Below are 16,422 nucleotides of genomic sequence, written 5' to 3'. Positions count from 1 at the left end.
ACATGGAAACTTTCCCTGGGTGATTGTGTGAGTCTGGGGGGGATGTCAAAGCAGACTGGAAATAAATAAGAGTTCAAAGCAGGTCATGAGCATGCAATTTTGTTTCCTGAAAGCAGAAAACAAGTAGAGGCTATGATTCCAAAAGCAGCCATAAATCCTCTTTGTTGATTCAAAGGCCACAAACATGCCACCAAAAGAGTGCCATGATTAGGAAAGGGAAAACGGAGAAAATGGAGGTGTGTCACCTCAGTGGCTATCGAGTGGCAGCTTTCGAAGGCTCACTGGCGCAGGTCACAGAGGCTGGAGAATCCACCTCTATGAGGTCTACAGAGGTGTTGGCATCCTCATTCTGTCTATTCCGTCCATCCTTGGAATCCACAGCAGAAAAATGTCTGGAGATGCATACCAGCAACAAGGAGGTCAGTCAGCCAAGGATATCTTGTCACAACACCACCAAGGAGGATCTCCAAGCAAATAAATAAGCAGATCATTTGCCTTTCTGTTTGGCAGAGGAAGACTCAAATATTTGTTGGCTTTAGGAACATGGAAAGTTTTCATGGTAGTGTTCCTTCTATCCTTCCTGGAATGTCAATTGTGTAGCAGATGATTTTTTCCTGTGAGGCAAAAGTTTTTGGCTTGTTTGCACAGGAGGAGACGGGGGAGGAGCAGAGTGAGGAGACGGGGGAGGAGCAGAAGGAGGAGACGGGGGAGGAGCAGAAGGAGGAGACGGGGGAGGAGCAGAAGGAGGAGACGGGGGAGGAGCAGAAGGAGGAGACGGGGGAGGAGCAGAAGGAGGAGACGGGGGAGGAGCAGAAGGAGGAGACGGGGGAGGAGCAGAAGGAGGAGACGGAGGGGGGGGGAAGAAGGAGGAGACGGAGGGGGGGGGAAGAAGGAGGAGACGGGGGAGGAGCAGAAGGAGGAGACGGGGGAGGAGCAGAAGGAGGAGACGGGGGAGGAGCAGAAGGAGGAGACGGGGGAGGAGCAGAAGGAGGAGACGGGGGAGGAGCAGAAGGAGGAGACGGGGGAGGAGCAGAAGGAGGAGACGGGGGAGGAGCAGAAGGAGGAGACGGGGGAGGAGCAGAAGGAGGAGACGGGGGAGGAGCAGAAGGAGGAGACGGGGGAGGAGCAGAAGGAGGAGACGGGGGAGGAGCAGAAGGAGGAGACGGGGGAGGAGCAGAAGGAGGAGACGGGGGAGGAGCAGAAGGAGGAGACGGGGGAGGAGCAGAAGGAGGAGACGGGGGAGGAGCAGAAGGAGGAGACGGGGGAGGAGCAGAAGGAGGAGACGGGGGAGGAGCAGAAGGAGGAGACGGGGGAGGAGCAGAAGGAGGAGACGGGGGAGGAGCAGAAGGAGGAGACGGGGGAGAAGCAGAAGGAGGAGACGGGGGAGGAGCAGAAGGAGGAGACGGGGGAAGAGCAGAAGGAGGAGACGGGGGAAGAGCAGAAGGAGGAGACGGGGGAAGAGCAGGAGGAGGAGACGGGGGAAGAGCAGAAGGAGGAGACGGGGGAAGAGCAGAAGGAGGAGACGGAGGAGCAGAAGGAGACAGAGATGGGCTGCTACTATGACACTGGGTGTTTTTACAACCAAAGTGCTGTATTTCTCATCACATGTCTGGATGTCCATGTCCTTCATGAACTGAGACATAGCAAGAAATACTGGAACTGCCTGATGGTAGAACACAGGATTACTGAGAAGCCGACAATTTTCAAATGACCTGGAAGGGCACCTCTTTCCTTAACCCAGATTTCACGGATGCTCTATCATCAAGGTACATGGAAGGAGGAGATGGCATGGTCACCATTACAACTTTTGAAGCAGGGAGGAAGAGGCAGCCAGGTTACACAGTTGGCTGGGTGTCACCAGGACATTACAGTGTGGTCAAAATGATCACACTGGTAACAGTGCAGTGTGTTCAGAATGTGTTGTTTTGCTGATCTTTGACAGTAGCATCTCTCTATCAAATGTGAGAAAAGGTAGGGTAGCCAGGCCCTACTCCAATGGTGTAGACAGAAAAGGAAAAGTTGCTGTCTAATATGAAGTTGCATTCAATGATTGTTCACAATTCATAGAAACTTCCTTCTGAGATCAGAAAGAACTTGGTAACTCAATATGCTTCGTGCGTCAAGCATCCCCCCCCCCCCCCCAATAGCAGCCACTCTGACCATGGGCTCTCCACAGGAGTGTCACCCACCCACAAGAAGGGCCGTCTGACAACAGCTGCTGCCAGGGTTTCCAATCCTCCGAGAGGGAGATAAAACACTACTTGCCATACATGTGGAAAGAACAACTGAAGAATTAGGAGTGTGATCCCTGTGTTGTCAGGGGGCTCACCCATATGGGTACATAACAGCCGCATCACAGATGCCAGGGAGGGAGTTGTTCCGTAAGTGGCTCACACTGAAAAACAGGAAATTTTGAAGTGGAGGTCAAACCTAAAGTGGGGACCTAAACACCAAAAAGTATGAATGAACAGGCAAAAGGAACAAAATTGTGAACAATACAGGAAAGCAGGTGGATAGCCATGTCAATTTGAATCTGAACACTGAGAAAGAAGAAGGAGAGGGCATTGGAGAATGAGCAAGGATAGAGAGGGAGTGGAGGTTGACAAATGCAGGCAGTGAAGAAGAACTGGCTGTATTGCCCCATCTGCGCCACGTGTGAAGTCACTAAACAACTGTGAGATCCCAGCGAGGGATCTGACTTTAGTGCATCATAATGTACCATCAAGTTTCCCATCATGAAATTGCCATCATTCAAAGGTTATATAAAGCAGTGCAGGCATTTTTGTGACTTTCGTGAGTCTTGTGGTAAATAATGAGGATTCATAAATCACTGCTAAAATAACCATTTTCTTAATTCAGTAATATGTGCTGCTCGCAATATAAACACCCATTTTCTGGTGACTAGCATTAATTTTAATCCAGCTTTTGACACGGTTTGCAATACATAGAATAATCCGAGATTGATTGTGGGAGCACATCTGGAAAACCTGTTGGTGCTTCCTTTAGTAAACGGGAACGGTGCAAGTAAATTTCATGGACTACTTCAAACAATACTCATGTGCTGATGGTATTACAACTAATTGTATCCTTGCAAGACATAATTGTATCTCATCTATTTGCAGAAATTGTTGACCAGTCTGTAAGAACAGAATTTAAATCCCACTGGAGTTTCAAAAGCTTTCTGACATTAGGAGAGAGATAAGCTTTTCTCTAAAATAAAAGCAAATCTGAAATCGTGAAGGCTACAGACCGATATGGCACAGCACATATGGGAATAAACATCAGACCACTTGCAATGCCAAGCACTTTGCCCATTTGAGATGAATATAGTACCTGTTAGTGCTGCATTTGTCATGTGCCACTTGCCTGATACTTTGCTGAAATACAGAAAATTCAGACAAGCCATGTGTAGTGAATACAAACCTATTATGATGCTCAACAAAGTGTTTTGCCCAATTGCCTGAAGGGTGTCCATAGGACTTCTAGTTGCACATCTGCATGCTGTCATGCTTGTCAAAAATGACACCACACAGAAACAAAACACACAAAGTGGAACAAGGTACGACTGTCCAAGTGACATAAAACACAAACACAATGGTATACATCCATCAAGTACATTGTGTTATTGCTCAAATAAGTCATCCCTGGCAAAAACAATTGCTGCTTACAACAGTGGCAATATGGTTAAAAGATAGCAGTGGCACATGAAAAACTTATGCTCTCTCAGTTCATACTTGCAGGCACGATTTATATCTGAAGCACGTGCACAGTGCCTCTGACTTCACAAATGGCAAAGTAGAGCACCCATTCAGGGAACAGATGGAAACATACCAGAAACAAAACAGTGGATATCTGTTCAAGTAGACTCCTGTATAAGCGTCTTCATTTTACCTTCTGTCTGTTTAATGATGCTGGAGATAACTGACATCTCATCTCAATCCCAATGTCTCAGATTTGGTGAGTATAAAAATTGTTTATCCAGAATTTTGGTCACCTTGCAAGATCAATATGATGTTGGGAGCAGAAGTTTGTCTGTACATTCAGAAGGCAAGCACTCTCCATAGGAACTGATCATCATGCGCTTCAAAAGACAGAACTTTTTTGGGTTATGTATGTCAAAGCAGTATCAATTGGTAGAACAAAAAATTTTGTCAAGGTAGCCATTTGTGTTGTGTTCTGTGAAAACTTAGGCCGTGTTTCTTGAAGAAACTGTGAAGGTCAGAAGGGTCAAATCATGTCTGAGCCACAATATCTCTAATCTCAGGGCACAGCATTCCACTGGCATCACTAACTACTTAGACTGTTGATATTGATTCGATTGAGTGTCACAAGTGAAAATCTTTGATTGATGCACATGTGCAATTGTTCATGTGTGCATGTGTGTCCCAAGATGCCGCTGATACAATAATACCCTGGCTGGTATCCTGCAAGGCTCTGCTCCTTCACAACTGAGTCACATTTTGAGTTGTTTTGTTATATTTGAGTAAGTTCCTGTCCGTGTTGTTTAGAATTGTGTCTGCAATAATAATGCACCTATGAGTGATTCAGTGCTTGATCATCTGTCAATATTATGAATTGCACTTTGTGTTCTGCGTCATGCATCATGCAAGTGCGAGAGTATTCCATGTTTTAAGTCTCATGAAGGAAATCTACTCCAACACTACCTGTGTCAGAGGCAAAGCAATCTCGGTACATGTTTTTGCTTGAGCTAATGTATCAAAACTTGTTGAAACATTTGCTTCTGAATAATACAAATTTTAAAGAGTGTTAATTTATATTGCTAGCCAGTTCTGCCAGTCTTTCATATTTTCTACTTCCTGGCCCTTTTTGTGTGAATCTTTATTTGTGCAGATTACTGATTCCATTGATATGTGTCAGCAGAAAATCATGATTTTCAGTTCCCTTGGCATTGAGCAGAAATATGTTTGCACTTTGCCATGGTGGCACTTCCTTCTTCATGTGGCACCCAGATTGAACGGCTGTCTACTGCCCTACTAGTCACCCTGTTGTGGCTCAAGGGAAGTGAAGTTGCTCATTTGACATAAAAGTATAAACTGTCAATTGTTACCTCGGTGAATAGTCATTATCTAACTCCACTTGGGGAATTTGGCTGCTTGTTTCTTGTTGACTCTGATGGCTCTCTGCTGTAGCTCTCAGCGTGCTCTGAATTTTGGTAGATTGTATATTTATAAAGGTCATTTTTTAATGTTTGTCTGCAATTCATGGGTTACTTCTTATGGGCTTTTGTTTCTTTCTCTTAAGTGTTATACAATACTAAGCAGCTGTCCAAGAGCTACAATCAGTTGTCTGACTTGTGAATCTTCCTGTATTTGGATGAATGTTATTCAATTGTGTAACAGGTACAAAAGCTGCAAGTTGTTAGCTCATTTTCTGCCTGTAATTGTAGTTCATTTGACTGATAAAATTTTTTGTTGAACCTGCCCAATTGGTGTGACGTTTCCTAGTTTTGTAATCTGTGTACTTCCAATTTCAAGTCCTTTGCAAAATGGTACAATTGACAAAATATGGTTTCTAATTAATTAATCCTGTTCAAGTTTCAACTGTGAGTATTGTGATTTTTAAAAAAGTTAGTAAATTGTAATAATAATAATAATAATAATAATAATAATAATAATTTCGGTATGTAATAAAGTGAATCACATAAAGTAATTGACAAAATATGCGAGTTGACATTCAATTTCTTTTCCTTAAAGCTGTTTCAACCCAAGTTATGAGGTATCAATGTCTTTATAACAGAAGAAGAGCAGCAATGTGATTCACATTTCCTGGAGAAAAAAAAAAAAAAAAAAAAAAAAAAAAAAAGGAAAAAAAAAAACTGAAGATTCAAAAGATAGATTCATTGTTCATCTTCCATTTCAGGAAGAGCTGAGTTTGTTATGCAAGTCTTTCCACAATGAATCAAAATGCTTCTCTTAAACTGAACAGGAACTAGCAAGACAATCAAAGTTTGTCGAAAGCTACACAGAGTTCATGGGGATGTATGAAGATTTAAGACATATGGTAATAGTAATCATAACAGATGCCATTTCATATTACATGCCACATCAGATATCTTTAAAAAACTAGCTTAGCTACTAAAGCAAGAGTAATGTTTGATTGTCTTGCCAAATGGAATACGAATTTGTCACTCAAAATGCTTCTCTTAAACTGAACAGGAACTAGCAAGACAATCAAAGTTTGTCGAAAGCTACACAGAGTTCATGGGGATGTATGAAGATTTAAGACATATGGTAATAGTAATCATAACAGATGCCATTTCATATTACATGCCACATCAGATATCTTTAAAAAACTAGCTTAGCTACTAAAGCAAGAGTAATGTTTGATTGTCTTGCCAAATGGAATACGAATTTGTCACTCAACAGTCGTCCGATGGTGGGAACAGCCTTCCAGTGGTGGGAACAGCCTTCCAGTGGTGGGAACAGCCTTCCAGTGGTGGGAACAGCCTTCCAGTGGTGGGAACAGCCTTCCAGTGGTGGGAACAGCCTTCCAGTGGTGGGAACAGCCTTCCAGTGGTGGGAACAGCCTTCCAGTGGTGGGAACAGCCTTCCAGTGGTGGGAACAGCCTTCCAGTGGTGGGAACAGCCTTCCAGTGGTGGGAACAGCCTTCCAGTGGTGGGAACAGCCTTCCAATGGTGGGAACAGCCTTCCAATGGTGGGAACAGCCTTCCAATGGTGGGAACAGCCTTCCAATGGTGGGAACAGCCTTCCAATGGTGGGAACAGCCTTCCAATGGTGGGAACAGCCTTCCAATGGTAGGAACAGTGTCGCCCTAACCGCCATCTGCTTCACGTCTGCTGTGCAGCTAGCTACCTTAATATAAGTAATAACTGTATTTTTCTTACTTGTCACTTCTTCTTTGGTGTGTTTTTGGTTTTAAGAAGCTTTTCAATTGTCTAGTGCTAGTAATAGTGTTCCATAGATTTTGTGTTTGTTTTTAATACAGTCAGAGAGAGTCCGTTTAGTCAGCTATAGTGAGAGTAGTGTTAGTGTTTGTTTTCAATACAGGTCAGAGAGAGGTAGTGCTATTTTCATTGTTTTCTACAAGAAGTGTCTAGCAATCATAGTTTAGTCAATAATCAGCTGCCTTTAGTGAATTAGCAGTCTCGTTAAAAGTTGATTAACTCTCTTCAGTAAATTGATTCCTTAGGATGAATATGATGTGTGACTGCTGTGTACGGACACAGGAGGAGCTGGCCACTTTTCAAGAACAGGTGGGCATGTTGATGGCCGCGGTCAGCCGTTTTCAGGCTGCTGCCTCAGAGTGTAGCGGCAGTGGGGAGTCTGGTGAGTCGCAATGTACACCCCAGGTGTTACATGCTTCACCCACTGTCCCTGCTGTCGAGACATCTCCGTGGGTACCGGGCGCGGTTGGGTAACCCTCTCCCTAAGGGGAGTGGCGGGTTCAGCGGCGTTCACAGAGCACGAGGCGGAGGGTCAATGTGGAGGCTGGCCACGTGGCATTGCCCACACAGCCTGTGAGTGGACATGTGGCTGCTCCTTTAGCAAGGTCCGAGCAGGCACACGGGTGGAGGAGTTTATTAGTTATTGGGAGCTCCAACATTAGGCGGGTGATGGAGCCCCTTAGGGAAATAGCGGAAAGGTCGGGGAAGGAGGTCGGTGTTCACTCTGTCTGCTTGCTGGGGGTCTCATTTGAGATGTGGAGGAGGCCCTACCAGCAGCGATAGAGAGCATTGGGTGCACCCGATTGCAAATTGTTGCTCATGTCGGCACCAATGACTCCTGCTGTCTGGGTTCAGAGGTCATCCTCAGTTCATACAGGCGGTTGGCGGAGTTGGTGAAGGTGGAAAGCCTTGCTCATGGGGCGGAATCACAGCTAACTATTTGTAGTATCGTTCCCAGAACCGATCACGGTCCTCTGGTTTGGAGCCGAGTGGAAGGCTTAAACCAGAGGCTCAGACGATTCTGCGGAGAGCTGGGGTGCAAATTTCTCGACCTCCGCTATCGGGTGAAGAAATGTAGGGTCCCCATGAATACGTCAGGCGTGCACTACACGCCGGAAGCGGAGTACGTTTGGAGTGCACATGGGGTTTTTCTATGTTAGAGAATTCCCTACAAGACACCACCTGAGACACGGCATGGCAGGAGTAGGCAAAATGCAACAGGGAATAACATTATTCATGTGCTAATAGTAAACTGCAGGAGAGTCTATAGAAAGTACATAGAACTGCTTTCATTAATAAACGGTCACAACGCCCATATAGTACTAGGGAAAGAAAGTTGGCTGAAACCACATGTAAACAGTAATGAAATCCTAAACTCAGATTGGAATGTATACCACAGAAACAGGCTGGACAGTGAAGGGGGAGGCGTGTTTATAGCGATAAGAAGTGCGATAGTATCGAAAGAAATTGACGGAGATTCGAACTGTGAAATGATCTGGGTGAAGGTCACAGTTAAAGCAGGCTCAGAGATGGTAATTGGATGTCTCTGTAGGCCCCCGGGCTCAGCAGCTGTTGTGGCTCAGCACCTCAAGAATAATTTGGAAAATGTTTCGAGTAGATTTCCCCACCATGTTATAGTTCTGGGTGGAGATTTTAATTTGCCCAATATAGACAGGGAGTCTCAAAGGTTCATAACGGGTGGCTGGGACAAAGAATACAGTGAAATTCTTTAAAGTGCTTAAACTGCTCCCGGTAGTTTTCAGATAAACAGAGAACCAACTTGTGGCAACAACATATTAGACCTTTGGTGACAAAGGTTAACACAGAACAGGGAATCAGCGATTATAAAGTGGTTTCTGCATCGATAATTTCAGCTGTAAATAGAAATATTAAATAAGGTAAGAAGAATTTTCTGTTCAGTGAAACTGACAAAAAGCAGATTTCAGAGTACCTGACAGCTCAACACATAAGTTTTGTCTCAAGTACAGATAATTTTGAGGATCAGTGAACGAAGTTCAAGACCATCATCTAATATGCGTTACATGAGTATGTGCCAAGCAAGATCATAAGAGATGGAAAACAGCCACCTAGGTACAACAACGGAGTTAGAAAACTGCTGCAGAAGCAAAGGGAACTTCACAGCAAACATGAACATAGCCAAAGGCTTCCAGACAAACAAAAATTACGTGAAGCAAAATTTAATATGAGGGGGCCCATGCAAGAGGCATTCAATGAATTTGAAAGTAAAGTTCTATGTACTGAAATGGCAGAAAATGGTACTGAAACAGAGGATGACAGACTAAAGGCCAAAATACTTAATGTCTTCTTCCAAAGCTGTTTCACAGAGAAAGACTGCACTGTACTTCCTTCTCTAGATGTCACACAGTTGACAAAATGGTAGATATCAAAATAGATGACAGAGGGATAGAGAAACAAAATTGCTCAAGAGAGGAAAGGCCGTTGGTCCTGATGGGATACCAGTTCGATTTTACACAGAGTACGCGAAGGAACTTGCCCCCCTTATTGCAGTGGAATACTATAGTTCTCCAGAAGAGCGAAGCGTTCCAAAGGATTGGAAAAGGGCACAGGTCATCCCCGTTTTCAAGAAGGGACGTCGAGCAGATGTGCAGAACTATAGACCTATATCTCTAACGTTGATCAGTTGTAGAATTTTGGAACATGTATTATCTTCAAGTATAATGACTTTTATGGAGACTAGAAAAGTATTCAGTAGGAACCAGCATGGGTTTTGAAAAAGACGGTCATGTGAAACCCAGCTCGCACTATTCATCCACGAGACTCAGAGGGCCATAGACACGGGTTCACAGGTAGATGCCGTGTTTCTTGACTTCCGCATTGCGTTTGACACAGTTCCTCACAGTCGTTTAATGAACAAAGTAAGAGCATATGGACTATCAGACCAATTGTGTGATTGGATTGAGGAGTTCCTAGATAACAGAACGCAACATGTCATTCTCAATGGAGAGAAGCCTTCCGAAGTAAGAGTGATTTCAGGTGTGCTGCAGGGGAGTGTCATAGGACCGTTGCTATTCAAAATATACATAAATGACCTGGTGGATGATATCGGAAGTTCCCTGAGGCTTTTTGCAGATGATGCTGAGGTGTATCGAGAGGTTGCAACAATGAAAAATTGTATTGAAATGCAGGAGGATCTGCAGCGAATTGACGCATGGTGCACGGAATGGCAATTGAATCTCAATGTAGACAAGTGGAATGTGCTGCGAATACATAGAAAGATAGATCCCTTATCATTTAGCTACAAAATAGCAGGTCAGCAACTGGTAGCAGTTAATTCCATAAATTATCTGGGAGTACGCATTAGGAGTGATTTAAAATGGAATGATCATATAAAGTTTATCATCGGTAAAACAAATGCCAGACTGAGATTCATTATAAGAATTCTAAGGAAATGCAATACAACAACAAAGGAAGTAGGTTACAGTACGCTTGTTCACCCACTGCTTGAATACTGCTCAGCAGTGTGGGATCCACACCAGATATGGTTGATAGAAGAGATAGAGAAGATCCAGCGGAGAGCAGCGCGCTTCTTTACAGGATCATTTAGTAATCGCGAAAGCATTACTAAGATGATAGATAAACTCCAGTGGAAGACTCTGCAGAAGAGACGCTCAGTAGCTTGGTATGGGCTTATGTTAAAGTTTCGAGGACATACCTTGACCGAAGTGTCAAACAGTATATTGCTGCCTCCTATGTATATCTCGATAAGAGACCATGAGGATAAAATGTGAGAGATTAGAACCCACACAGAAGCATACCGACAATCCTCCTTTCTACGAACAATATGAGAGTGGAATAGAAGGGAGAAATGATAGAGGTACTCAGGGTACCCTCCGCCACACACCGTCAGGTGGCTTGCGGAGTATGGATGTAGATGAAGATGTAGAACAACCACGAAATATTATCTGTAGTCTGTATGGTTATACTTCCACATGGAACGCATTGACTTCACAGTAGACATGGAGAACATGTATCGACAAGTTCTGGTTCTAATTGAAGATTACACTTTCCAATGAATATTGTGGAGGTGTGATAGATCTGCACCACCTCACGAATACCAATGAAGGACCAGCACATACACAATGACTTGTGCCCCCTTCCTTGCAGCACAGTGTCTGATACGATTAGCTCACGAAGAGAGTGAGCAGAGTGAGGCAGCAAAGATTCTCACTTATTTCAGTACGGACCACTTTATCTCAGGTTGTGATACAGTAAGGGCTGAAATTGAGCTCCAGGAAGATCTCGTGAACATATTGATCAGAAGTGGATTTTCACTATGGAAATGGTACAGAAACAGTGCCACACTATTTAAAAGTATTCCCTCAGTGGTGCAAGCGACAACTTTTTTTTTCTGCTTGAAAATGATGAGGATATTAGAACTTCAGATTTATTCTAGCACCCAGCTGATGATCATTTTCAAAATTGTAAACAATATCAAAGCAGCACCTAATATCTACAGATTCACAAAACACACACTACTGTGTGACACATCAAACATTTTTGATCCCTTTGGATTATTAGACACATTGTCATCAGTTCTGAGATATGTTTGCAATATCTATGGTAGCATAGGTTAATGTGAATTGGGCCCTTGCCCTCAGAGTTTCACTCCTTGTGGCAGACACTATATAGTCAAATTTATATGACAGACAGCATGCACATTCATCGTATAATCACTGCAGGAGGGACACCTATTAGCAAACAGAAATCAGTACAAGATTTGGATGATCATCCAAATATTTATCACGTGATTCTATTTCATGTATCAGAGACCTATCTGAATATTACTGGAAGCAAATCCCAAAAAACAAAAGTAGCTACACCCTTACTTTTACTTCACTCAGCACAATCTGTGATACATGAGCTACCAAACATGAAGTTAGTTTTATTGAATTACTAAGCTACATGTGTTAAAATCTTCACACCCAGAGCCAAGATGATCTCTCTATGAAAATCACAAGATATCTATTAAATAGCCACAAGAATATCCAAAGAAGACTTTTTTAAGTTTGTCTGGCTATGATAATAGCAAGAAGAGTGACTCTGCTATTAATGTAGGAAGGTACGTCTTGTGTAGTTGCAATAACTAAATATTTTAGACAAATTAGTTGTTATATCTACTGCTGTGTAACCTAAAACTTGGGTAAAATTACATATTTCACAATGTCTATGTTACCAATAAACAATGGCTGCAATAATAGAGTCATATTTTAGTTCAAACAGTTGATTTAAACTTTTCTTCACTTCAGAAATTTTTTCTCTTGTGGATGAATTCTGTTGCAAATTTATGAAGAATTTCTACAGAATGGGAAAACGATAGTTGCATTATTAGGCTTCACCGTACCTGCTCATTTTTGGTTTATTCCTTGCTACGTCATTCTTGTTCAGTGATGTGCCTAGCCCATAGATCTGTAAGCACAGTGGCAACTGTCATTGTATCAGGAGAAAAACATGAAGTTGAGCTGTTATTAGCCAGTATGAAAGTATTGTCTGAGAAAGTTTTTGGATTGTTCAGTATACAATTTTATTGTGATAATGGATTTTGGTAACCAGTGTAAACGAAGTTGCATATGTTGCAGGGGCCAGGAAGGTGTGGAGTGCAGAAAACAATGAGAAAGAAAGTGGAGATGAATAGGATACATAGATAGGAGTTGATTAATTACAATGACGTTGTGTAGGGCGGCACACACAAGAGATGAAAACCCTTGGCTGATGAAATTAGTGAGCACCCTAGGAGGAGGCCAGGAAACAGTGTGATGTTCATTACATGCCACAAAACCAGACTTGTTTTGCTACTGGTGAAACTCACCCATGCTCTGCCAGTCTCACAGGTGCTACCCTATAGTTTCACTCACCTGAGCAATAGGAGGTGGACTTTGCTCCTCGACAGGGCCTGATTGACAAGAAAAGAAATTGCGTGTTAATATAAAAACAACCTTGTCTCCAAAGGTAAAACGAACAGGTGATTCACTAAGAATGTTACTATATAGCATGATAAAGAAAAGAATAATTTCAATCTTTTAATGTGCCTACTGATCAGTGAATGACTGAGCATCTGATCCACTCAATTATGTACAGCAGTGAACATTACTAACCAAGTTCCATAAAGCCAAAACTTTATTCCAGTTCGTGGCTGCTATCTGAAGACTTCCAGGAGCAAATAAATTTTTAGTCAACATTTCACATAATTATTGACCAAATTTTACAATCCTGTAGTAACGTGCTTATTGAAAAATACAACTTTATGTTACAGGATTAATTCACTGTGGCAAGTTAGGAACTGTGTGTATGGCTGTATACAAAGCATCACTCACTTTAGGCATATGCAAATATTATATTCATCAAGTATTTTATAACGAGAGCACTTAGTTACTTGCAGAAAACTTCATCCCCAATTTCAAATTATTATGAATATTTCTCAGCAATACCTCACACAAAGTAACAGAAGAAATGTTTATCACTTACCACATTTTTGCTGTTCATGCAGTCAAACTGCCACATGAAACAAATACAATGCAACCCTTCATTCTTTACTTACAGATGGGTACATACAGCCACAAGCAGGCATGGCAGATGATGTGGGGTATTTCTCAGGTTCTTTCTTCATAGAGGTGAGGCAGGAAGTGCTTTGATGGGTATGGGAACAGGATGGAGTAGGAGACATAATAGGAATGAGAAGGAAGTGTGTGGTGTACCATCTGGATGGTACCTTACAATGCCTTCTTGTGGAATTCAACAAAGTGCTTTGTTGCTGGCATGTTAGGGGGCCTGAAACAAACTCAGTGCAACTCATCTTGTCCATGACAGGCTCTGTATAGTTTCTGTACAGATGCCGATAACACTGGACAATTTTCCAGTATTCCTGCACTGTACACCCTTCATAGATCACTGCACAGTAGCTTACCAGCCAACCCAGGTCACAAACTCTATATCAACTATCTACTTCGGTGTGCCATGGCTGTTTTAATAAGAATGCAGCCCTCTATATTGGCGTCACCAGTGCAACCTACACTTTAGGTGCCTACAGCAGTGCTTCTCAGTTGTTACCGACTGAGGACTGAACTGGAGATTCAAGAATAGTTCTCATTGTAGCAAATAAATTCCAGTGGAACAAGGCATTCTCTATCTTGCCTTCACTAGAAGTGTGTTTCATTAGATGCATGTTGTTACTCACAATCTGTGTGGCAAAGAAACACTATTAAATTTGACTGCTCAGGAACATCTCTGTTCTTGTGTTATTTTCATTACTTCTTTGTTTTTGGAAACTTATTACCAGGGTCATTCCATCTCACCATCCTTCTTCAATGATGATGTGGCCTTATTACTGTATTATTCTTCCAGGTCTGTGCCTCCTGGATGGCACTGCCATATTTTTTGCTGCTATATAGACAACTTTTCCACTGAGCACATCAACAACATTGGAATCGAGGACATCACCAGTCCAATTTGCAGGGCTCACCTGACACCTTAAAGAATGATTCTCATATTAGTGACAACCTTAGATCATATAAGAACCATTTTTACGTTGCTTGCACTAGGAAGCTGATTCATTTGCACAACATTATCATGTGCCTTTTGTGTTGCAACGAAGTACTAACGTTATTGCTACCTGAGCAACATTTCTCCCCTTGTGCATGGATCATCCACATTAGGTGGGACAAATGACCATGGGTTTGGGTGGCCAATAGCGGCTCCCTGCTGCACTCCCTGTAGAGAGGTGAAGCAGGAATACAAACAGCTCTAACGAATTTCGACCGTAGTAAGTGCAAAACATGTTCAAAAAGAGTTATACGAGGTATTCTGTGTATTAACTGTAATTACTGGTACCACAAAAAGTGCATTAAAGTTAACCTGAAATACTTTAACAGACAAGAACAGTGGACATGCCACCAGTGCATCATACTAGCAACTGAATCCAAAGTAAACAATACTCTAAAAATGCAGGATCATATAATTACGTCGCTGAAACAAGAAACAATTGACCTCAACCACAAGGATAAAAGCCTACTGGTTAAGTATCATGAACTATTAGTGAAGTGTAATGAATTTGAAGTGGCAGTAACCAGTAAAAAAACTAACAATGAACTCTTTATCCGCACCTTGAATGTAAATATCGGTAACAAAAACTGGCGTTTGACAGGACAGCGTAGTACAAGAAATAGTCAAGCTGTAAATCATGCTCAGAATGCAATGCTCAGAAATCATGCGTTGTCTAGCACCACATGTAATCATAGCTCTGTAAAGTCTGCATGTGAACAAACTGCAATGAAAACGAAGCTAATGTGGGATAGACCTATGCGAAATGGTTCCAGAAAGTGATTTTAAAAGTGTAACTTCTGATAACCACCTGGTGCAAGATGCTAGCAAGATCAATTTACAGTCTAACGTTGCACAATATCTTACACAAAAATTAACCCAAAGTGAACAATCTGCCACAAAGTGTACGAGTAATCACTGATGAACAGTTTCTCAAGCACCAATGTATGTGCAGGACAAAAGTGAAAGAAATTCCGGAATGTTACAGAGCAAGAAAATATCGGAAAAAGTGAAAGTAATAACATTAAGTGACAGTGATGGAGGGGCCTGTGCTCAAATACTGTAAGACAAACTAGGGCCCTTGTATCAGGTAAAAAACATAGTAAACCTGGTGCCCCACTAAAAAGGCGATAAAAACGCAGAAAATTTGACAAAGAAACTTCAGTACACGTGCTCCCTACCGCCGTTGGATAAGCAGCTGCAGCAGCAAGTCGTATAACCCTAGCTTGCTTACTTGTTAGATAGTTTAATTAGCTTCTTTGCGTGTTTTTGGGTACTTGCATTGTTTAATTCATATATTTCAGGCGTATTATAGTATTTGACAGTGGTAGCATCGCGCTTTATTGTTTACTTGGTAGATTCGTATTTAAATTGCGTAAGAGTTTCGTATAGGAGGTGCAATTTCGAGTTTTAGTTACTGTAATCGTAAATTCAGCAGATTGTCGCACAGTCGTTAGGCATTTGTACAGGTTAGTTGATACATTCTTTCCGTGTTTCATTTGCGTTATCTAGGCATGGACTCTTGTTTCAGCAACTGTTGTTCAGCATCGATTAGAATGGACAGGGACTGCGATTGCTGTGTTCGGATGAGGGCTGACTTGGCATCCCTTCGCTCACAGCTGCAATCGGCGCTGACTTCAGTCGCGCAGCTTGAGGCTGTTGCCAATGGGCACCACTGTGGGGAGCCGGACTTGGGTATCACGGGAATGTCAACCTCGTCCCGTCTGTCCCCAGATCGGTCTGCCGCTGTGGTTGCCCCGGTTGCTGCCCGCAGTGGGGCTGAGCCCTCGCCTGTGGTTGATTGGGAGGTCGTTCCAAGGCGTGGCAGGGAGCGAAAGGCGTCCCCGGAGGCTGATCAGAAAGCCTCCGCGGTGCGTCTGACAAACCGGTTTCAGGCACTGTCTCTGGCTGAGCCAGATGC

The 16,422-nt window shown here is 42.8% G+C and overlaps 1 protein-coding gene across 1 annotated transcript; it reads left to right on the top strand.

The window, feature by feature from the left end:
• Positions 1 to 230: 230 nt before the first annotated feature.
• LOC126301100 (cilia- and flagella-associated protein 251-like) lies at positions 231 to 6,317 on the top strand. Its single transcript, XM_049991690.1, has 5 exons — positions 231 to 236; positions 649 to 785; positions 838 to 1,550; positions 3,983 to 4,047; positions 6,177 to 6,317. The coding sequence occupies exons 1-5, from the start codon at positions 231 to 233 to the stop codon at positions 6,315 to 6,317; spliced, it is 1,062 nt and encodes a 353-aa protein (XP_049847647.1).
• Positions 6,318 to 16,422: the final 10,105 nt, after the last annotated feature.

This window comes from Schistocerca gregaria, unplaced genomic scaffold (genome assembly GCF_023897955.1).
Source record: "Schistocerca gregaria isolate iqSchGreg1 unplaced genomic scaffold, iqSchGreg1.2 ptg000008l, whole genome shotgun sequence".
Lineage (NCBI taxonomy): Eukaryota > Metazoa > Arthropoda > Insecta > Orthoptera > Acrididae > Schistocerca > Schistocerca gregaria.
Note: the sequence above shows the minus strand (reverse complement) of the source record. Positions and strands in the feature narration are given on the sequence as shown.

Excerpts from the sequence above, each read along its gene's own strand:
- LOC126301100 (XM_049991690.1), top strand. Across the intron at positions 786-837 it reads AAGGAGGAGACGGGGGAGGA|AAGGAGGAGACGGAGGGGGG; the intron begins GCAGAAGGAGGA and ends GGGGAGGAGCAG. Across the intron at positions 4,048-6,176 it reads TTTGTCTGTACATTCAGAAG|GAACTAGCAAGACAATCAAA; the intron begins GCAAGCACTCTC and ends TAAACTGAACAG.